This window comes from Mixophyes fleayi, chromosome 7, assembly GCF_038048845.1.
Source record: "Mixophyes fleayi isolate aMixFle1 chromosome 7, aMixFle1.hap1, whole genome shotgun sequence".
NCBI classification, from domain to species: Eukaryota; Metazoa; Chordata; class Amphibia; order Anura; family Limnodynastidae; genus Mixophyes; species Mixophyes fleayi.
The window spans coordinates 2,074,671-2,089,857 of record NC_134408.1 but is presented as its reverse complement, the minus strand read 5'-3'; the positions used below and the strand labels follow the sequence as shown (position 1 = coordinate 2,089,857).

The window sequence follows — 15,187 nt, the reverse complement described above, 5'->3', positions numbered from 1 at the left end:
AGTTGTATCATAATTTAATGGCCGAATATATTAATTTATATAATATTCTGAAAAATAGCCTTCACCAGAAAGAGTTAATGTGAGAAATATCCATATTGCAGAGTAATGTTTAGCCAAATTTCCTCAGATTTAGTAGCTCACTATGCGATCAATAAGAGGGAAGTTCTCTTAATATTCCTTTATTTTTTATTTTATTTTTATTTATTGCTCATAATCACATATCAACCTATTGTATACCCCTGGCAAAAAAAGTGTATCTTTCAAATGCACAACTTGGAGTGTACCACAGTGAATTCAAGTAAAAGTTGCACCTTATCAATGTTAAGTTTCTAATCTTAATGTGTATTCTAACTAGTCATTGGGTCTTTTCCACATTTAGCACTAAAATTTGATATACTGGGCCGATTCATTATGGAGCGCAAATGCTGATAATTGCCTTATTTTTTGCGTAAATTGCTCTGTCCATGCTCAGAAATGGACTATACACCAGTGAATACAAGTGTGTGCAATTCATCTTCAAAAGTAAGGGACACTTATGGCAGCCAAATATTTCACGGGCAGAATGGGGGAGGGGAGGGACATTTGCATGAAGTCAACGTACAGTTAGGACGTTCCAAGGTCAATCACACGCACTTCTGTATGACTCAAACTTTGGGCATCTCTCAGCTACAGGTCAGTAAGTGCTGATTGCTAGTGATGACGGCTGTGTATACAGCTAGAACATGTGTCTGCAATCAGGAGTAACTGTAACAATGTATTTTATGCACAGTAGGCATTAATAGCATCCCGATATATGTATTTCATATTAAAAAAAAATATTTTTTTTTAATGTTTTTTCATTTCTGGTTATAGTATTAGCAGGTTTTAATTTATTTAATCATTGTATTGTTTTTCTGTGAGTTCTTAGGGACTTTATATATACATTGTCAGTATCCTGCATCTATCTGCATAAGGCAGGTGCCATATAGAAGAGTGTACCTAACCCGTATTCAACTAGAAATGTTTCTTCTGACACTCTTCTTGTGAATATGGGCACAGCTGATTGTGTATTCCCAATGGTTTTTAAAAACACAAATCTCATTCTCTTTGTATTACTTAATGAATCAGGTACTGTGCCCTTTACTTGCATCCTCCAAATGCTGTCTGTTATTGGTTGCTTTTACTACCCAGTCCATGCTGATTGGTAAATTCCATTATCTTGTACTAGTTTCTCTGTCATTCATTCATTCAGTATACTCTATCTATGACCTATATTAATTGTTTCTCTTACACCCTTATACTAGTTAAAAATACTATTAACACCTTATTAATTATATATTTTGTGACTGCATCACTAATCACACTGTTTAATAATATTTAGTTCTCTTTGTTAGAAGATATAAACAATTTATGTTCAATTAAAGAACTGATTGAAACAACAATATCTTTTTTTTCTGGAACAGACTGTATAATATTTGAGGAAAGAAAAAAAATCTGAGTCTTCATGGGACTTGACCACTGTTGTTGTGGACTTGGGGAAGGTGGTGGTGTCTGATAAGCCACAGTGGTAGCTGTTGTCTCTACTCCTATCTTAAGAGAACTTTTATCCTGTGACTTATGTCATGCTCTCAGTTACTTTATCCAGCGTTTCTCTGACTCCACGTGTAGCGTCTCTCCGGCTCCCTGACCCTCACTCTTGTTATGGACGTTCCAGATTCTCTGACCCCAGCATCTACTACGGATCCTCCTGGCTCTATATCTTGACCCTGATCACTGCAATCATTCTCCCTGGAACTCTCTACCTTTATTTAACTCAAGGACTTATGAGTTATAGAAGTAGGAGAGTTATGTATCTGTAAACTGCACCAGATCTGACAAACTCTATATACATTTTTTAATGCACTTTTAATTAAATTTATATAAAAAACCCAAAATAAATATTAGTAACTAAATGTTTTCCATGGTTTGGCTGTACAGGATGACACCGATCTGCTGATGGATGCCATCCATGTTTGCCTGGGTCATATCCATTTTTTCTTTGAAGTTTATTTCCTTACTGTACTTGACCTGTGTTTTCTGGCCTCCTCCCTCTCATGTTCTGCCTCCAATTACAAGGAGTCTCAAGTATAAGATAGCAGCAAATCCTCATATGGAAAAGAGTCCTTTTATTTTGTGGGCATGCGCAGTACCAGTCTGAGCAAACTCACATTATGCTAAGCAAACAGACAGAGGTATAACTCACCATCATGCCCATAGCGAAGAATAATTTATACTATCTAATATATAAATGTCTAGTGACGTCTGTCTGTGTGTGTGTGGAAAAAATAAAACCGAGCTGCAGCGCCACCTGCTGGGCAGAGTTATAAACTGACCTACTAAATTCTTAGTGTGTGTGGGGAAAAAAATTCAAAAAGGGCTGAAATTTGGTAGGGCTCAAACTCATTTTCGTGAGGTAATTTTACCTCATGAACACACATGTGTAGAGGCGTGCGTTAGTGTGTGTGTGTGTGTGTGTGGAAAAAACTATTTTCTCAGAAAGGGCTCATCCAATTGACCTGAAATTTGGTATACTGACATTATTTGACAAAAAAAATTAGAATAGTCAAGTCAGTTAACTTCCATCATGCCCCCTTCCTCCCCATGGGAAAGGCTAAATTTACGAGTTGAGGGGTCAAACTCATTTTCGTGAGGTAATTTTACCTCATGAACACACATTAAAAAGGGCGCTTGCGTCGGGAAGTAACGCTTTCCCCTGAGGAGGCCTGGGCTAGGCCCAAATGCATGACAAGAACCTTTTAAAGACCTTAAGTAGCTTGATTTGACTAGAATGCATGAGTATCATGCACGGGTTAACTTGTATTAGTATAACTGGACAAGTAAGCCTCAATTTATAGGACTGTCATTGCATTTTTAATTTCTATGTAGTTCATGTGAATGTTGTATTAGGGATGGTAACTAAGGTTTAGTTATTTTTAAATAGATATTTATATAGAGCAACATTTTGAAGTTTGACTTTTTATTTCAAATGTTGGTCCTTATATCAAACCCTGAATATTGTATTTATGCAAAGGGTACATGGTAATTACTGGCTTTACAATTAGGTATTTTGAATCATATTATATTGATTTATTTTTACAAACTAAAGATGTTTGTAATGTTCCTCTGAAAACTGGTACACTTAATAATTAATTTGTTTATTTATTTAATATATTTTATCTACTTAGCACTGCAACATTTTTTCATCTGGTATATAACTATTGTTATCATAAGATAGAAAAACAGTTTTATAATGAATGCATCACTGCAAACCAAACAATTATGGGCTCAATCCCATCTCTTGCAGCCAATTGTTCCAGCTCTATGTAAAAATGCTCAACTCTGAGTTTCGAGGAGATCTATCTGGAAAAGGAAAATCCTCACCTGCAGAAATATTTAAACCTAAAATGCAAATTTTGAAACTTGCAATTCATGGTGCTAACTAGTTTAAATAGCTTTGTCTTAAAATAATGATTTATGTTAAGAAGATTATGTAACCGTACCCTGAAGACTATTTGCATCATTCAAACTCCAAACATAAATCTGTCTGTACTCAACATGCCCAAACCATTATCTCCAGCTGGAACATACACAGAGAAGCCAGATAATGCTGTCTCCAATGTGGATCATTCTATTAATCATTGTCTTCTTGGAAAGTGGGATATCGATTACTTTGAACACATACATCGTGATTACTGATGTCAGAAACATCAAAAATGTATTGAAACGGAACCCATCTCATCTAATCCACGTTGTGATGGGACTGTTGAACATTGTTATACAGTGTTCTCTGACTGCACAAGGCTCCCTCTATGTTATTTCTCTTCCTATATTATTTATTAAGGAAGTATATTTATCATTTGCAGTAATTACGCTTACAATGGTTTACTGTAGCTTTTGGCTCACTGCCTGGCTCTGTGCCTACTACTGTACCCGCATCACCAACATCAGATATGGACTCTGTGTTTGGTTAAAGAGGATTAGCTCAACTTCCCAGATGCTTCTTCTTCTACTTTTAGCAGTTGGGTCTTTTCTCATAAGTCTCCTGTGCATTTGGAATACTAAAGTAGAAATTGAAGTGCAATCTTCTGAGAATAGTACAATCGGAGCCACTTTTATCAGCGGGACATTTCTTTTTAATCGATTATATATAATAATAGCATTATTCCTGGGTTGCTTTCTGCCCTTCATTCTCATAATCTCTTCTATTATGCTCACTTTTTCCTCTCTTTTAAGACACATGATTAAAATAAAGCAGAATGATTCTGGATTCACTCGTCCTAAACTCCAAGCCCACATCAACGCTATAAGAACAATGATCCTGCTTCTTATACTTTTTATAATCTTTCATATAGCTGAAATTATGCTCTTCACAAATAATATGAGTTCCTCGCTAAATGGCTTGACTGTATTCGGCTTTTCTTCAGTCATGACCTATCCTACAGCAGAGGCCATCATTATTGCTCAGGCCAACTCCAAGCTCAGGAAGATACTTGTGGAAACATTTTGTCCTGTTCGCTGGAGAAACACAGGAACCCATAATTAGAAAATTTGCAAATATTAATCTGTATTACTAAATCTGCAGGTGAAATGATATAAATAAACTTATAGAAATTTCCATAGTCTATTCTATGTCTAAATGAAATGTTTGCAAACTTCCCTTACAAAGAGAATTCTGAGATAATGAGATGAAACACTTGTTTGCATATCATATGTTATGTGTAACAATTATATATGTTTAATATAATTTGAATGATCTTCTGCCATAAAACCACAGTAAAACATTTTGATCCTAGCAGTTATAAAGTTTTGTAGTTTTATTGACAAAAGTACATTATAGTAATGGACTTTTCTGTGGTGAAGTGGTATCTTGGCTTTTGTTCTGGTATGTTGCTAGCTCTATGTAGAAAGAGAACAGAAATAGAGGTTTGTTTAACTGTGTGACTTGCCTCCAAGTTATAATGTACCTGGCTTCTTATTTTCCTCTGTGGCTGGTGGGGCAAGTATACTGCAGACTTTGATGGTGAGTTGGCAATGTTCATTATAGTGATGAATAGATCAATTGTCCTTGTAGGTATGTATTAGTCATCCTTGAAGTCGGTACCTGTTTTGATTAAAGTCTCCTTTTTTCCTCTTCCTTGATGGCTACGTCTCCTTTTTCTATCTTCAGTGTTTGCCAGTGTACCAGTCCTACAGGTGGTCATGAAAGCAGATGGAGATAGTATTGGTAGTAGCTGGGGAGAACTGGAGAAAGGGTGGTCTGTGGGGATGTAGGAAGGAGGGAATGGAGAAGGAATGTGTAGGTAGTAGTCTATGGGTAGGTAAGTCTAATGGTAAGGGGTGCAAGATGAGGAGAGTGTAGTATGGTGAGCAGGGATAAGGAATAAAGAGACTTGTGGAGTGCAGTACCTGTGGATAGCTGGAAAGAACTGCGTGTGCTGACACCAGTGGCGTATTAGAGAAAACAGAGAATAAGGAGTGTAAGGAGGGAAAGGTGGAAAAGTAGGAGAAGGAGATGTGAGGTAAAGTGTGTCAGAGGTATGAGGTTAGCAAATGTGGAGATTCAAGCAGGGTAATAGACGAGGCCCTGGTAAGAGCAGAGCTATTAAGGTTTAAAAGTTTGTAGCTGAAATAGTGTGCTTATAGCTCTCAGGTGGTATGAGGTGTTATATGGCATAATGTCTTATAGCTCTCAGGTAGTATGAGGTGTTATACAGCATAATGTATTATAGTTTATTTGCTCTTAAAAAATGACCCTATTCTGTTCTTTCCTCGTCCTTTTTTCTGCACCCCTCCCACTATTTTATTGTGTAATTTTTAAAGAAAAAATATAAACATAATTATTTGATTAGACCCACACATGGGCATACCACAGAGCTGCCCAACTTACTCCCCTCTTGAAGTGGAGTTTTTCCTTTTAGCCTATCTTGGGTTAAAAGGAAAAAGCTAGAAACTGAATGGATGGGGTTGCTGGATTTTCAAGTGAGTAATATTTATTTACTGAACATTTTAGGATCTAAATTCACAAATTGTTAGCTAATGAATAATCTCTACAATTTTGCCAAATTGACCCACTGATTTCTAGTTTCTAGCCTTGCTGCTCAGTCTAGACTATTCCCCAAACACCTACAAGACTTATTGTATCACCTTAATAAGAAATAGTTTTTGATTTTTGAACTACAAGTGCTAGCATGCCCTGGTATCCAGGACCCGCTGAGACCTGTAGTGCTCCTTGGAAAAATGTAAGAATGCAAACCATGAAAAACATATATTTATTCAAAATAAAGAAAGCCCACACATCCCCTTTTATCCATTTATTTCCTCACCTAATTCTTGGGTGGCACCTGGGCATCTATCAGGACACCAGGGTATAAGGGTCAGAGCCCACTATGTAACCATGATATTTAATGGTTCAATATCATACAGGCAAATTGAGAGAGATGATACAATCACATTTTTATTACAAAAGACCAGAACAACTTTGATCCCTGTAAACAATTTAAATCAACACCAAAATGGTCACCATACTTCAAACAACACCCAACAACATCCCAGTGTGTTATCCCTCAACCGCTATATAAGATGCAGTCTTTTCTTTAGCCAGGCCAAGGTATAGGAAATAGTTCTCTGGCTATGTTAAATTTCTCTAGTGATCCTGATGAGGTTGTTGGGACAACCACTAGCAAAATATACTAGTATGCTGAGAGCCCCACATCGCCTGGCCATGCTGTTATTCTAACACAGTTCACTAAGAGGAATCACTATTCCCTCTACTGAAGCCTATGAGAACATTGCCAGGTCAAGCTGTAGGAATGGAACTCCAAGCCAAGTTGATTCAATGAGGATACACCAATGTGGGTACACCAATGTGGGTACACCAATGTGGGTACACCAGTACTGAAGGAGTACTCAGTGTCTGAACAAGCTGTTAGTTCCTATATCCTCCATTAGGCCTCTCATCTTGCCAAGCTTTTAGAAAGTCAAGTGGTCCTGATGCTGTTGCTGGTTTCATAACGTTTTTTTTACTCACAGGATATTTCCAAAGTTCTTAATACTGTCCAAGCTTGATATAGTGCTTTTCATCATAGTAATGTTGGTCATTTTATGCACAGTGTTGAAGGCTGCAAGAACCAGTGGATTGTAGTTTATCACAGCTAAACAAGATCTATCACAGCTTTTGTATCATGAGCCAAATTTCTTCCTTAATTCAGTATTGGTATTGGTAAGAGAAAAAGTTTTGCTTGCAATGAGCTAAAGTTGGTGCCAATAACTATTTTGCTTCCCACATTCCACAGATGGGTACCAATTGTCCGAGCCTCTTGCATTCTGGCAACTAATGAGATCTGTGATTGTATCGCACTGCCTGTTAGGATTAAAAAACATCAATGATGCATTATCTCTGTCGCAATCTATAATTTTACGTACAGTAGATATTAATAGCATCCTATTAAAGGTATTTATATTTATTGGGGGAAAAATATTTTTCCTTTGATAACTATAGTATTAACAGATGATAATAAATTAATACTTTTTTTTCTGTGCATTTTTCTGGGATATTACAATACACATATGTATTGTGCATACCCTACAGTATGTTGCGTCTGCTTCAATACAGCAAGTGCCATATATACAAAGGGTACCTACACCAATATTCAACAAGAGATGTTTCTTCAGATCCGCCTATAGTTGCGTGCGTTAAAAAATGCAGATTACGTTTGTTTTGTGAGCTTTAATGAACCAGGTCCATATTGCAGAATATCTCAAAAAAATCATCTCATTAGTCATAATAAATCAATACCAAATGATTGTCATATCGATTTTCAAATGAACCCAGAAGTGCAGCATAAACATTTTTCTTTTTACTACTTTCACTACTGTCTAAAGTATTTAGTATTGAATTCCAGTAGACTTAAGAAATTGATTACAACTGGTTCGAAGAGATCTGAGGAGATATATACAGATTTTATTGTGAGTTTCTTAGAATATCTCTGATGGACAAGGATACATTGTGCTCCACTATCCTCATTGAATTTGAACATTGTCTTGAACATTATATCTATTGTAAATCTTGTCTAGGATTGGAACGGAGATTCTTACACTGATTCAAGTTTTTTGAATGTTAACCTTATTTACTAAAGCTAAAAAAGTCATCTTTCTATTTCATATTTTATGTCAGTTGTCCTTTCTTTGTGCTAATATTCCATGATTGTAATCTTGAAACACTGATACACTACACATATCAAATTGTAAAAGGGAAATATTGCATATTAAATATGTTATTATATGTTCTCTATTTCAATGCTCTGTCCTAGTCTTGTTCATGACTTGCACTTTTTCACAGTTATAAAATCATGCCCAAGGTGCAATAAATATGACTATTAAAGCAGATGTAATGTGAATATAAATTTATATAAATCAAGTAAGTTAAAATATCAAAACATGCACATGTAGTAAGTACCACAGATGTAATATAGAACGTGGCAAATTACCTAGGATACTAATGCATCAAATTATATTGATTCTATACATCAATCAAGAACACTAGTTCTGGCCAGAACATAAAATCTTGAATTGCAAATCCTTAGTGTGTTAAAATCTCCAAGTACCATCTTAAACATAACACAGAACATCTCGGAATATCAGTAAAAATAAAACGTGAGTCTTATTCCAGTAAAAATCCCATGACAAGTTCTGCAATGTCATTATTAGTGGAGTCAAGCGAGCTAACTAATATGTATAAATCACACTCCAAGTAATACTCCAAGGGGTAAATGTATTAACCTCCGGATTGTTGATTTACCATTTTCAAAATCTACTGAATTTTATTAGTAATTTGCTTTCTATTCTTAAAATATATACTTGATGCAATACTTTCCCTATTCAGTAGGATTATAAAAGCTGTGTTTCATTATTACCATTAATTTTACTATAATTATAGCATATTAAGTACAGTACTGGTTTAACTGAGTTTTCCATTACAAACCTCTATTTTCAGATTATTGTAACTTTGCAGTAATAAAAACAGTGAATATATGACATACAGAGAAATATTTTTTTTATTCTGGGAGTGTCTTTTTTTGTTTAATTGTGTTTATTTTTTAATATCCAGAGAATTTCTTCAGCCAAACTGGATTTAGAGCAGGTTAAATTTAGTTTTTTCTAGAAACTAAAATAATATATTCACTTAGATGTAAATCCAGCTTGAGTGTGTCATAAGTTATCTGTAATTACCAGTGTAAAAAAAAAGCTGCCCAGTATTTGTGTGTTATAGGCAAAAGCAGACATTAATTTCCCAGCGTGCAAAATAAAAATTAAATTTGCTCATTTTGCAAAGAAAATGGATTGTCTGGGTGCAAATTTGCACATATATCTGGATTTGCTCTCAATCCTAAACAAGGCACTTAGGGCCTGATTCATTAAGGATCTTAATTTAAGAAACTTCTTATTTCAGTCTCCTGGACAAAACCATGTTATAATGCAAGGGGTGCAAATTAATATTCTGTTTTGCACACAAGTTAAATACTGACTGTTTTTTCATGTATCCAGGACCAGTGCTAGGCTTCTCGGCGCCCTAGGCAAAAGTTCACCGCCCCCGAACTCACTAAATAAATAAATAATTCGATTTTATTTACCTTTTCTTTCTCATGCTGCTCCTCGCCTTCTTCACACAGGAGGTGGAGCGATGCATGCTGGGAGGGGAGGGGGGCATGGGGAAGAACTTTATTCACACTGTCTGTAAGTGACAGACAGTGTGATACTTCACAGAGGCACCGCCGGACAGACTATCACATGACTGACGTCAGTGATCATGTGTGAGGAGATGCGCAGCGGACACTGAAAAACAGCGGCGGCACACTTCTCCCCCGAGCCGCTGACTAGATTTTCTAATCTAGTCAGCGGCGCCCTGCAGGTCCCGGCGCCCTAGGCAACTGCCTAAGGTTGCCTAATGGGAGCGCCGGGCCTGCATGTAGCACACAAATATCAACTTTAAATTTCATTGTACTAATAAGCGATCAAGTATTTGTGTGTTACATGAAAAAACAGCCAGTATTTATCTTATGTGCAAAACAGAATACTACTTTGCACCCCTTGCATTGTAACATGGTTTTGTCCAGGAGACTGAAATAAGATATTTCTTAATTTGAGATCCTTAATGAATCAGGCCCTAAGTGTTTAAATTTCGGTGTTAGTTACAATACACTGCAAATAAAACAGTTTCTTCTAAATTCAAGTAACATCTCCTGACTCTTTTTTAATGCATACATTAGTTTGAAAGAATCTAACAAACATGTTACATACAGCATTTATTTTTTTCCATGCAGAGACTTTTAATATGAGAGAGAGAGAAATAGAGAGAGATTATGTAATATTTTTCTCAAGAGGAGACATTTTGACCAAATAATCTACTGTATAATTTGGGATTTCCCAACAATAAAGTGACAGTTTGAGCAGAGGGATATGACATGACAATTGTCCAGAGAACTTCTTCCCATTAGTTAAGATTGAATGATGACAAGCCGGTTGAAATGACAGCCAAATATATTATGGAGTTAAGCAATACTTGTAGAATCATTGTCCTGACTGCTTGAACATGGACCTTGAGCTGAGGAGATGAACTAAACTGAGACGTGTTCTGCCTCATCCTCCAGACATGTCCCAGGAGAGACTTCACACTAAGCCCAATACAGATGAGAGCCACAATAACTGGAAGACAGCAGCCAATCACCATGTTAAAGACAGTGTAGTGAATGTTTGTATCAACAGCATATATCTTGCTGGACGCATCAGTCACATTTTGAAGAAGTTCTATTTTCTTTGTCCAAATAAATGGCAGATTAATGAAGAATGATCCCACTAATGATATTACGAGTATTATGCGAATAGAAGAGAATAATCTATTTTTCAGATAAAGGAATAAATGATGTGAACAGATGACCAGTTTCAGGCAATAGTGAACTGAAAGCCAAGCAGTGTGCCAAAAATTGCTGTAAATTAGAAAGAATTCAACAAAAGATGTACATACATAACCCTTGTTTACCTGTAGCTGGTGAGTCCAGAAATTATATACTAGGCCATCAATAAACATGACACATTGGAGGGCGACATTTGCAACAGCCACGAAGAGAAAGATTTGATGACAGACACTGAAACGTTGCTTCTTTCTCCAGTCTCTGAAATATACAGTAATTATTGAAAAATTCAACATTTTTCCTGAAGCACCCATGACGACCACGATAATAACACTGTGTATATCTATAGCTGTCAACATCCCTTATGTATTTGTTCCACCTAAGTGTGAGGTAGAAATACAACTCTGGGCACATCAACAGTCACAGAAGCACATAATGATTATATGTGGTAGACGACAGCGTGTACAGCTGCAAAGCATGCAAATATCTGATTCACTGCTAAAAGGATATATATCAAAAGAGAACAAGGAACACGAAATGTTCTTTGTGAAAAATGTGATTGTGGCTGGGTCTTCATGTCTATCTATCTATCTATCTATCTATCTATCTATCTCTACTTGATTCCTCCAATAACTGTATATCTTCAGCAGGGCCGTAACTAGGGCTGTGCGACAGGGGCGACCGCCCAGGGCGCAACGCTGAAGGGGGGCGCAATTTAGGAATTTTTTAGGTTAATTTGGTTAAAATTGAGGGCTAGTGGGGCGGCATTTGTCTTTCTCGCCCAGGGCACTAGAATTCTAAGTTACGGCTCTGATCTTCAGTCTCCCAGTAACCAGATTCCTATATATTCAGTCTTTATATACCAGGACATCCAAGATGAAATGGCAGAAAGACAGTCAGTAACACAAGACAACACAGATGTCGAGAGATCAGGAGAGGATAGATAGATTTGCGTATCATTAACATAGAGATTATACTTTAGTTTTAGCAGTGATCAAATCATAGTCAAAGCAGTATCTGTGGAGTATTGAGAACAAAAGCCAGACTGAAGAGGATCCAATAGGTTGTTTGCGGAAAGGAATCTTGGAGGGGCATGGTAGCTGAGAGATGAGATGGTAATTTGAGAGAGAGTTTGGGTCAGAATTTTGTTTTTCATAATAGAAGTAATCACTGCATGCTTGTATAATGATAGAAGATACCAGTAGAGAGCTGGGGATTACAGATTTTAGTTAGAGGTGAAATGAGCACAGGATACAGGGATCTGCTAATTTGTGAGGGAATAACATCAAGAGGACAGGTGGTAGAGAAGGAAGATAAGAAGAGAGTAGATACTTCATCTTCATTTGGAAGATCAAATGAGGAGAGGGTGTCAGAGGGTGCTGAGAAGGAATTAAGCAGCACGGTGGCTCAGTGGTTAGCACTTCTGCCTCACAGCACTGGGGTCATGAGTTCAATTCCCAACCATGACCTTATATGTGTGGAGTTTGTATGTTTTCCCTGTGTTTGCATCATATCTGCCACTATTATCTCTCATTACCCGATCAGATCCCTATACGCTATGTCTCATATCTGTCCACACCATCTTCCTTGTAGTCCCAGTCATGTTTCTGTATGTCATGAAATTTATTATGGTAATTTTAGGTAAACATTAATTATTCTGCCTAACTATACCCATATTATTAACTTTGCTTTTTCATGTATGTTTTGTCTGTATAGTTATGTTAGGTGCTACAGAATCTGTAGCACTATACAAATAAACAGTGGTGATGATAATGTAATATGAGAATTGAGAGGGGGGATTCCAAAGTTAATTCCAAACTATCAAATTCCATTCACATTTTCCATGCCACCACTTCTAAATTTCCACTTCGACCACTGGTATAAGCCACAGGTAAATCCTAAATTCTAATATACACAACTGATCAATCTACCAGGGCGTTCTATACATTGCAAAGCAATCTACTAACATAGAGAACAAGAGAACATACTGGTGACAGGTATACACAGTAAAGCAAGTTTACAGTGGCCAGTATGCACAACAATAAAAACTATCAATTGCTAGTATTATTAATAAAAGTATATAAACTATATTTATGTTTTATTCACATAATTCAAATTCTGCAGCCCCTCATATCAGGTTTTGTGTTCCTAGATATTCTCCACTTATCCAGACCCTCCACGTTTCCGCCTTCTGTCATATAAAGCAATGGTCTGAATGACACAGATTAAACCTCCACTTGGTAACTTCACCTCATGTCTGTGATATTGTATCAGTATCTTATAATATACAGCCCAGCGCTGTTATTTTGCATTTTTATGCGATAGTGAAAGGAGTCAGGAGAAGAAACATTATTAAGGATATAAGGTTGTATAATTCTTCCACACTGAGTTGTAAGTCTTAGCTTAATTATTTTACACAACTTCTTATAATCTGTCTCTTTTCCCAAACACTATAATAATTCCTCAAATCTCAGGATAACAGTTCTCCAAAGGTAATTGATTTCACAACTGGAATAAGGTATCCTGCAAAATATACAGTGTTATTCCGCTTATGTGTGCAGCACGGTGGCTCAGTGGTTAGCACTTCTGCCTTACAGCACTGGGGTCATGAGTTCAATTCCCAACCATGGCCGTATCTGTGTGGAGTGTGTATGTTCTCCCCGTGTTTGTGTGGGTTTCCTCAGGGTGCTCTGGTTTCCTCCCACACTCCAAAAACATACTAGAAGGTTAATTGGCTGCTATCAAAATTGACCTTAGTCTCTCTCTCTATTTCTATGTGTGTGTGCTAGAAAATTTAGACTGTAAGCTCCAATGGGGCAGGGACTGATGTGAATGAGTTCTCTGTACAGCGCTGCGGAATTAGTAGCGCTCAATAAATAAATGATGATGGAAAGAAGACTCAGAGATCCAGATACCCAACTTACAACTTATGCTTAATGTATTTCCATCATGCCAGGATGGAGATGGAGTACTGATCCAAATGCTCAACACTGGCTCTTCACACCATTTATTCTGAGAGGGTGGTATATACGTACACATTTTATATCTATAATACACAGATTAGAAACTGTTCTTACAAAGGATTGCTCATCTTGTCACCACTTACCCCTCCTTTAATCTTTAACATTTGTCTGTTGTCTTAATTTCCTAAATCATCTAGATAATCACACTAGAATTAATTTAAAAAAAAAAGTTGTGTCACAATTCATATCTCAGGAAATGGTCCCATATAGAATAATGGGAATTCATTTTGCACAAAGAAAATTTTTAATCAAATATAAAGTCAATAACTTTGTCCGACTCATTTCACTTTCAATTCAATATTCATGGTTCTTGAAATGGAATGTTTTATAACAGATTATTTAACATTATTTTGATACGGTTCACAGGATGTTCTCAACTACAATTAATAATTATAGAAGTTTGGATGTGGGCATGATCTAAAAAACATTTCCTTTGATGTTGGGATGAAGAAAAAGCTGTTATTTAGTGAACAAGTGACACTGCAGATGTACATTTCCTGTTCCTTTTCAGACCCCATGCCCACACAAATAAGTTAATCCTTAATTAAATCATTGGAGATGGGATGGAAGTTGACACCACGTGAAAGTATATAGTGTGACTCCTCTTTTCCTTCCTTGCCTTTTTTTACTGTCTATAAAAAAGCTGGGTTTCTATCATTTATACAGGATATGGCTTGCCTTGTTCCCAGAGGGGATCTAGAAGTTCCGGGTGAAGTCCTAGGGCTAGATTTACTAAGCTGCGGGTTTGAAAAAGTGGGGATGTTGCCTATAGCAACCAATCAGATTCTAGCTTTCATTTATTTAGTACTTTCTACAAAATGACAGCTAGAATCTGATTGGTTGCTATAGGCAACATCCCCACTTTTTCAAACCCGCAGCTTAGTAAATCTAGCCCCTAGTGTCACTCCCACATGGCTGTTATCATATACAGATCTTTCACCACAATTTCCTCAGTCTCACAAGTCCGCTACACACTTGACTCCGCTCTCTGCTTTATTCCTCACATCCAGCTCTTCTCCCAGTACTATCAACTCCATCTTAAAAACATTGCCAGAATACGCCCTTTTCTTACTCAACATCCTACTTAAACTCTTATCCAGTCTCTCATCATCTCCCTTCTTGACTACTGCAACCTCCTGCTATCTGGCATTCCCATCACAGTTGTCCCAATCTCCACTCTAAGGTTATTATTATTATTATTATTATCTTTGACTTATAAGGGTCCTCAGCGCCATACAT

General features: G+C 36.8%; 1 protein-coding gene across 1 annotated transcript; it reads right to left on the bottom strand.

The window, feature by feature from the left end:
* Positions 1–10,507: 10,507 nt before the first annotated feature.
* Positions 10,508–11,239, bottom strand: LOC142098183 (taste receptor type 2 member 40-like). Its single transcript, XM_075180770.1, has one exon. The coding sequence runs from the start codon at positions 11,237–11,239 to the stop codon at positions 10,508–10,510; it is 732 nt and encodes a 243-aa protein (XP_075036871.1).
* Between the last annotated feature and the right edge of the window lie 3,948 nt (positions 11,240–15,187).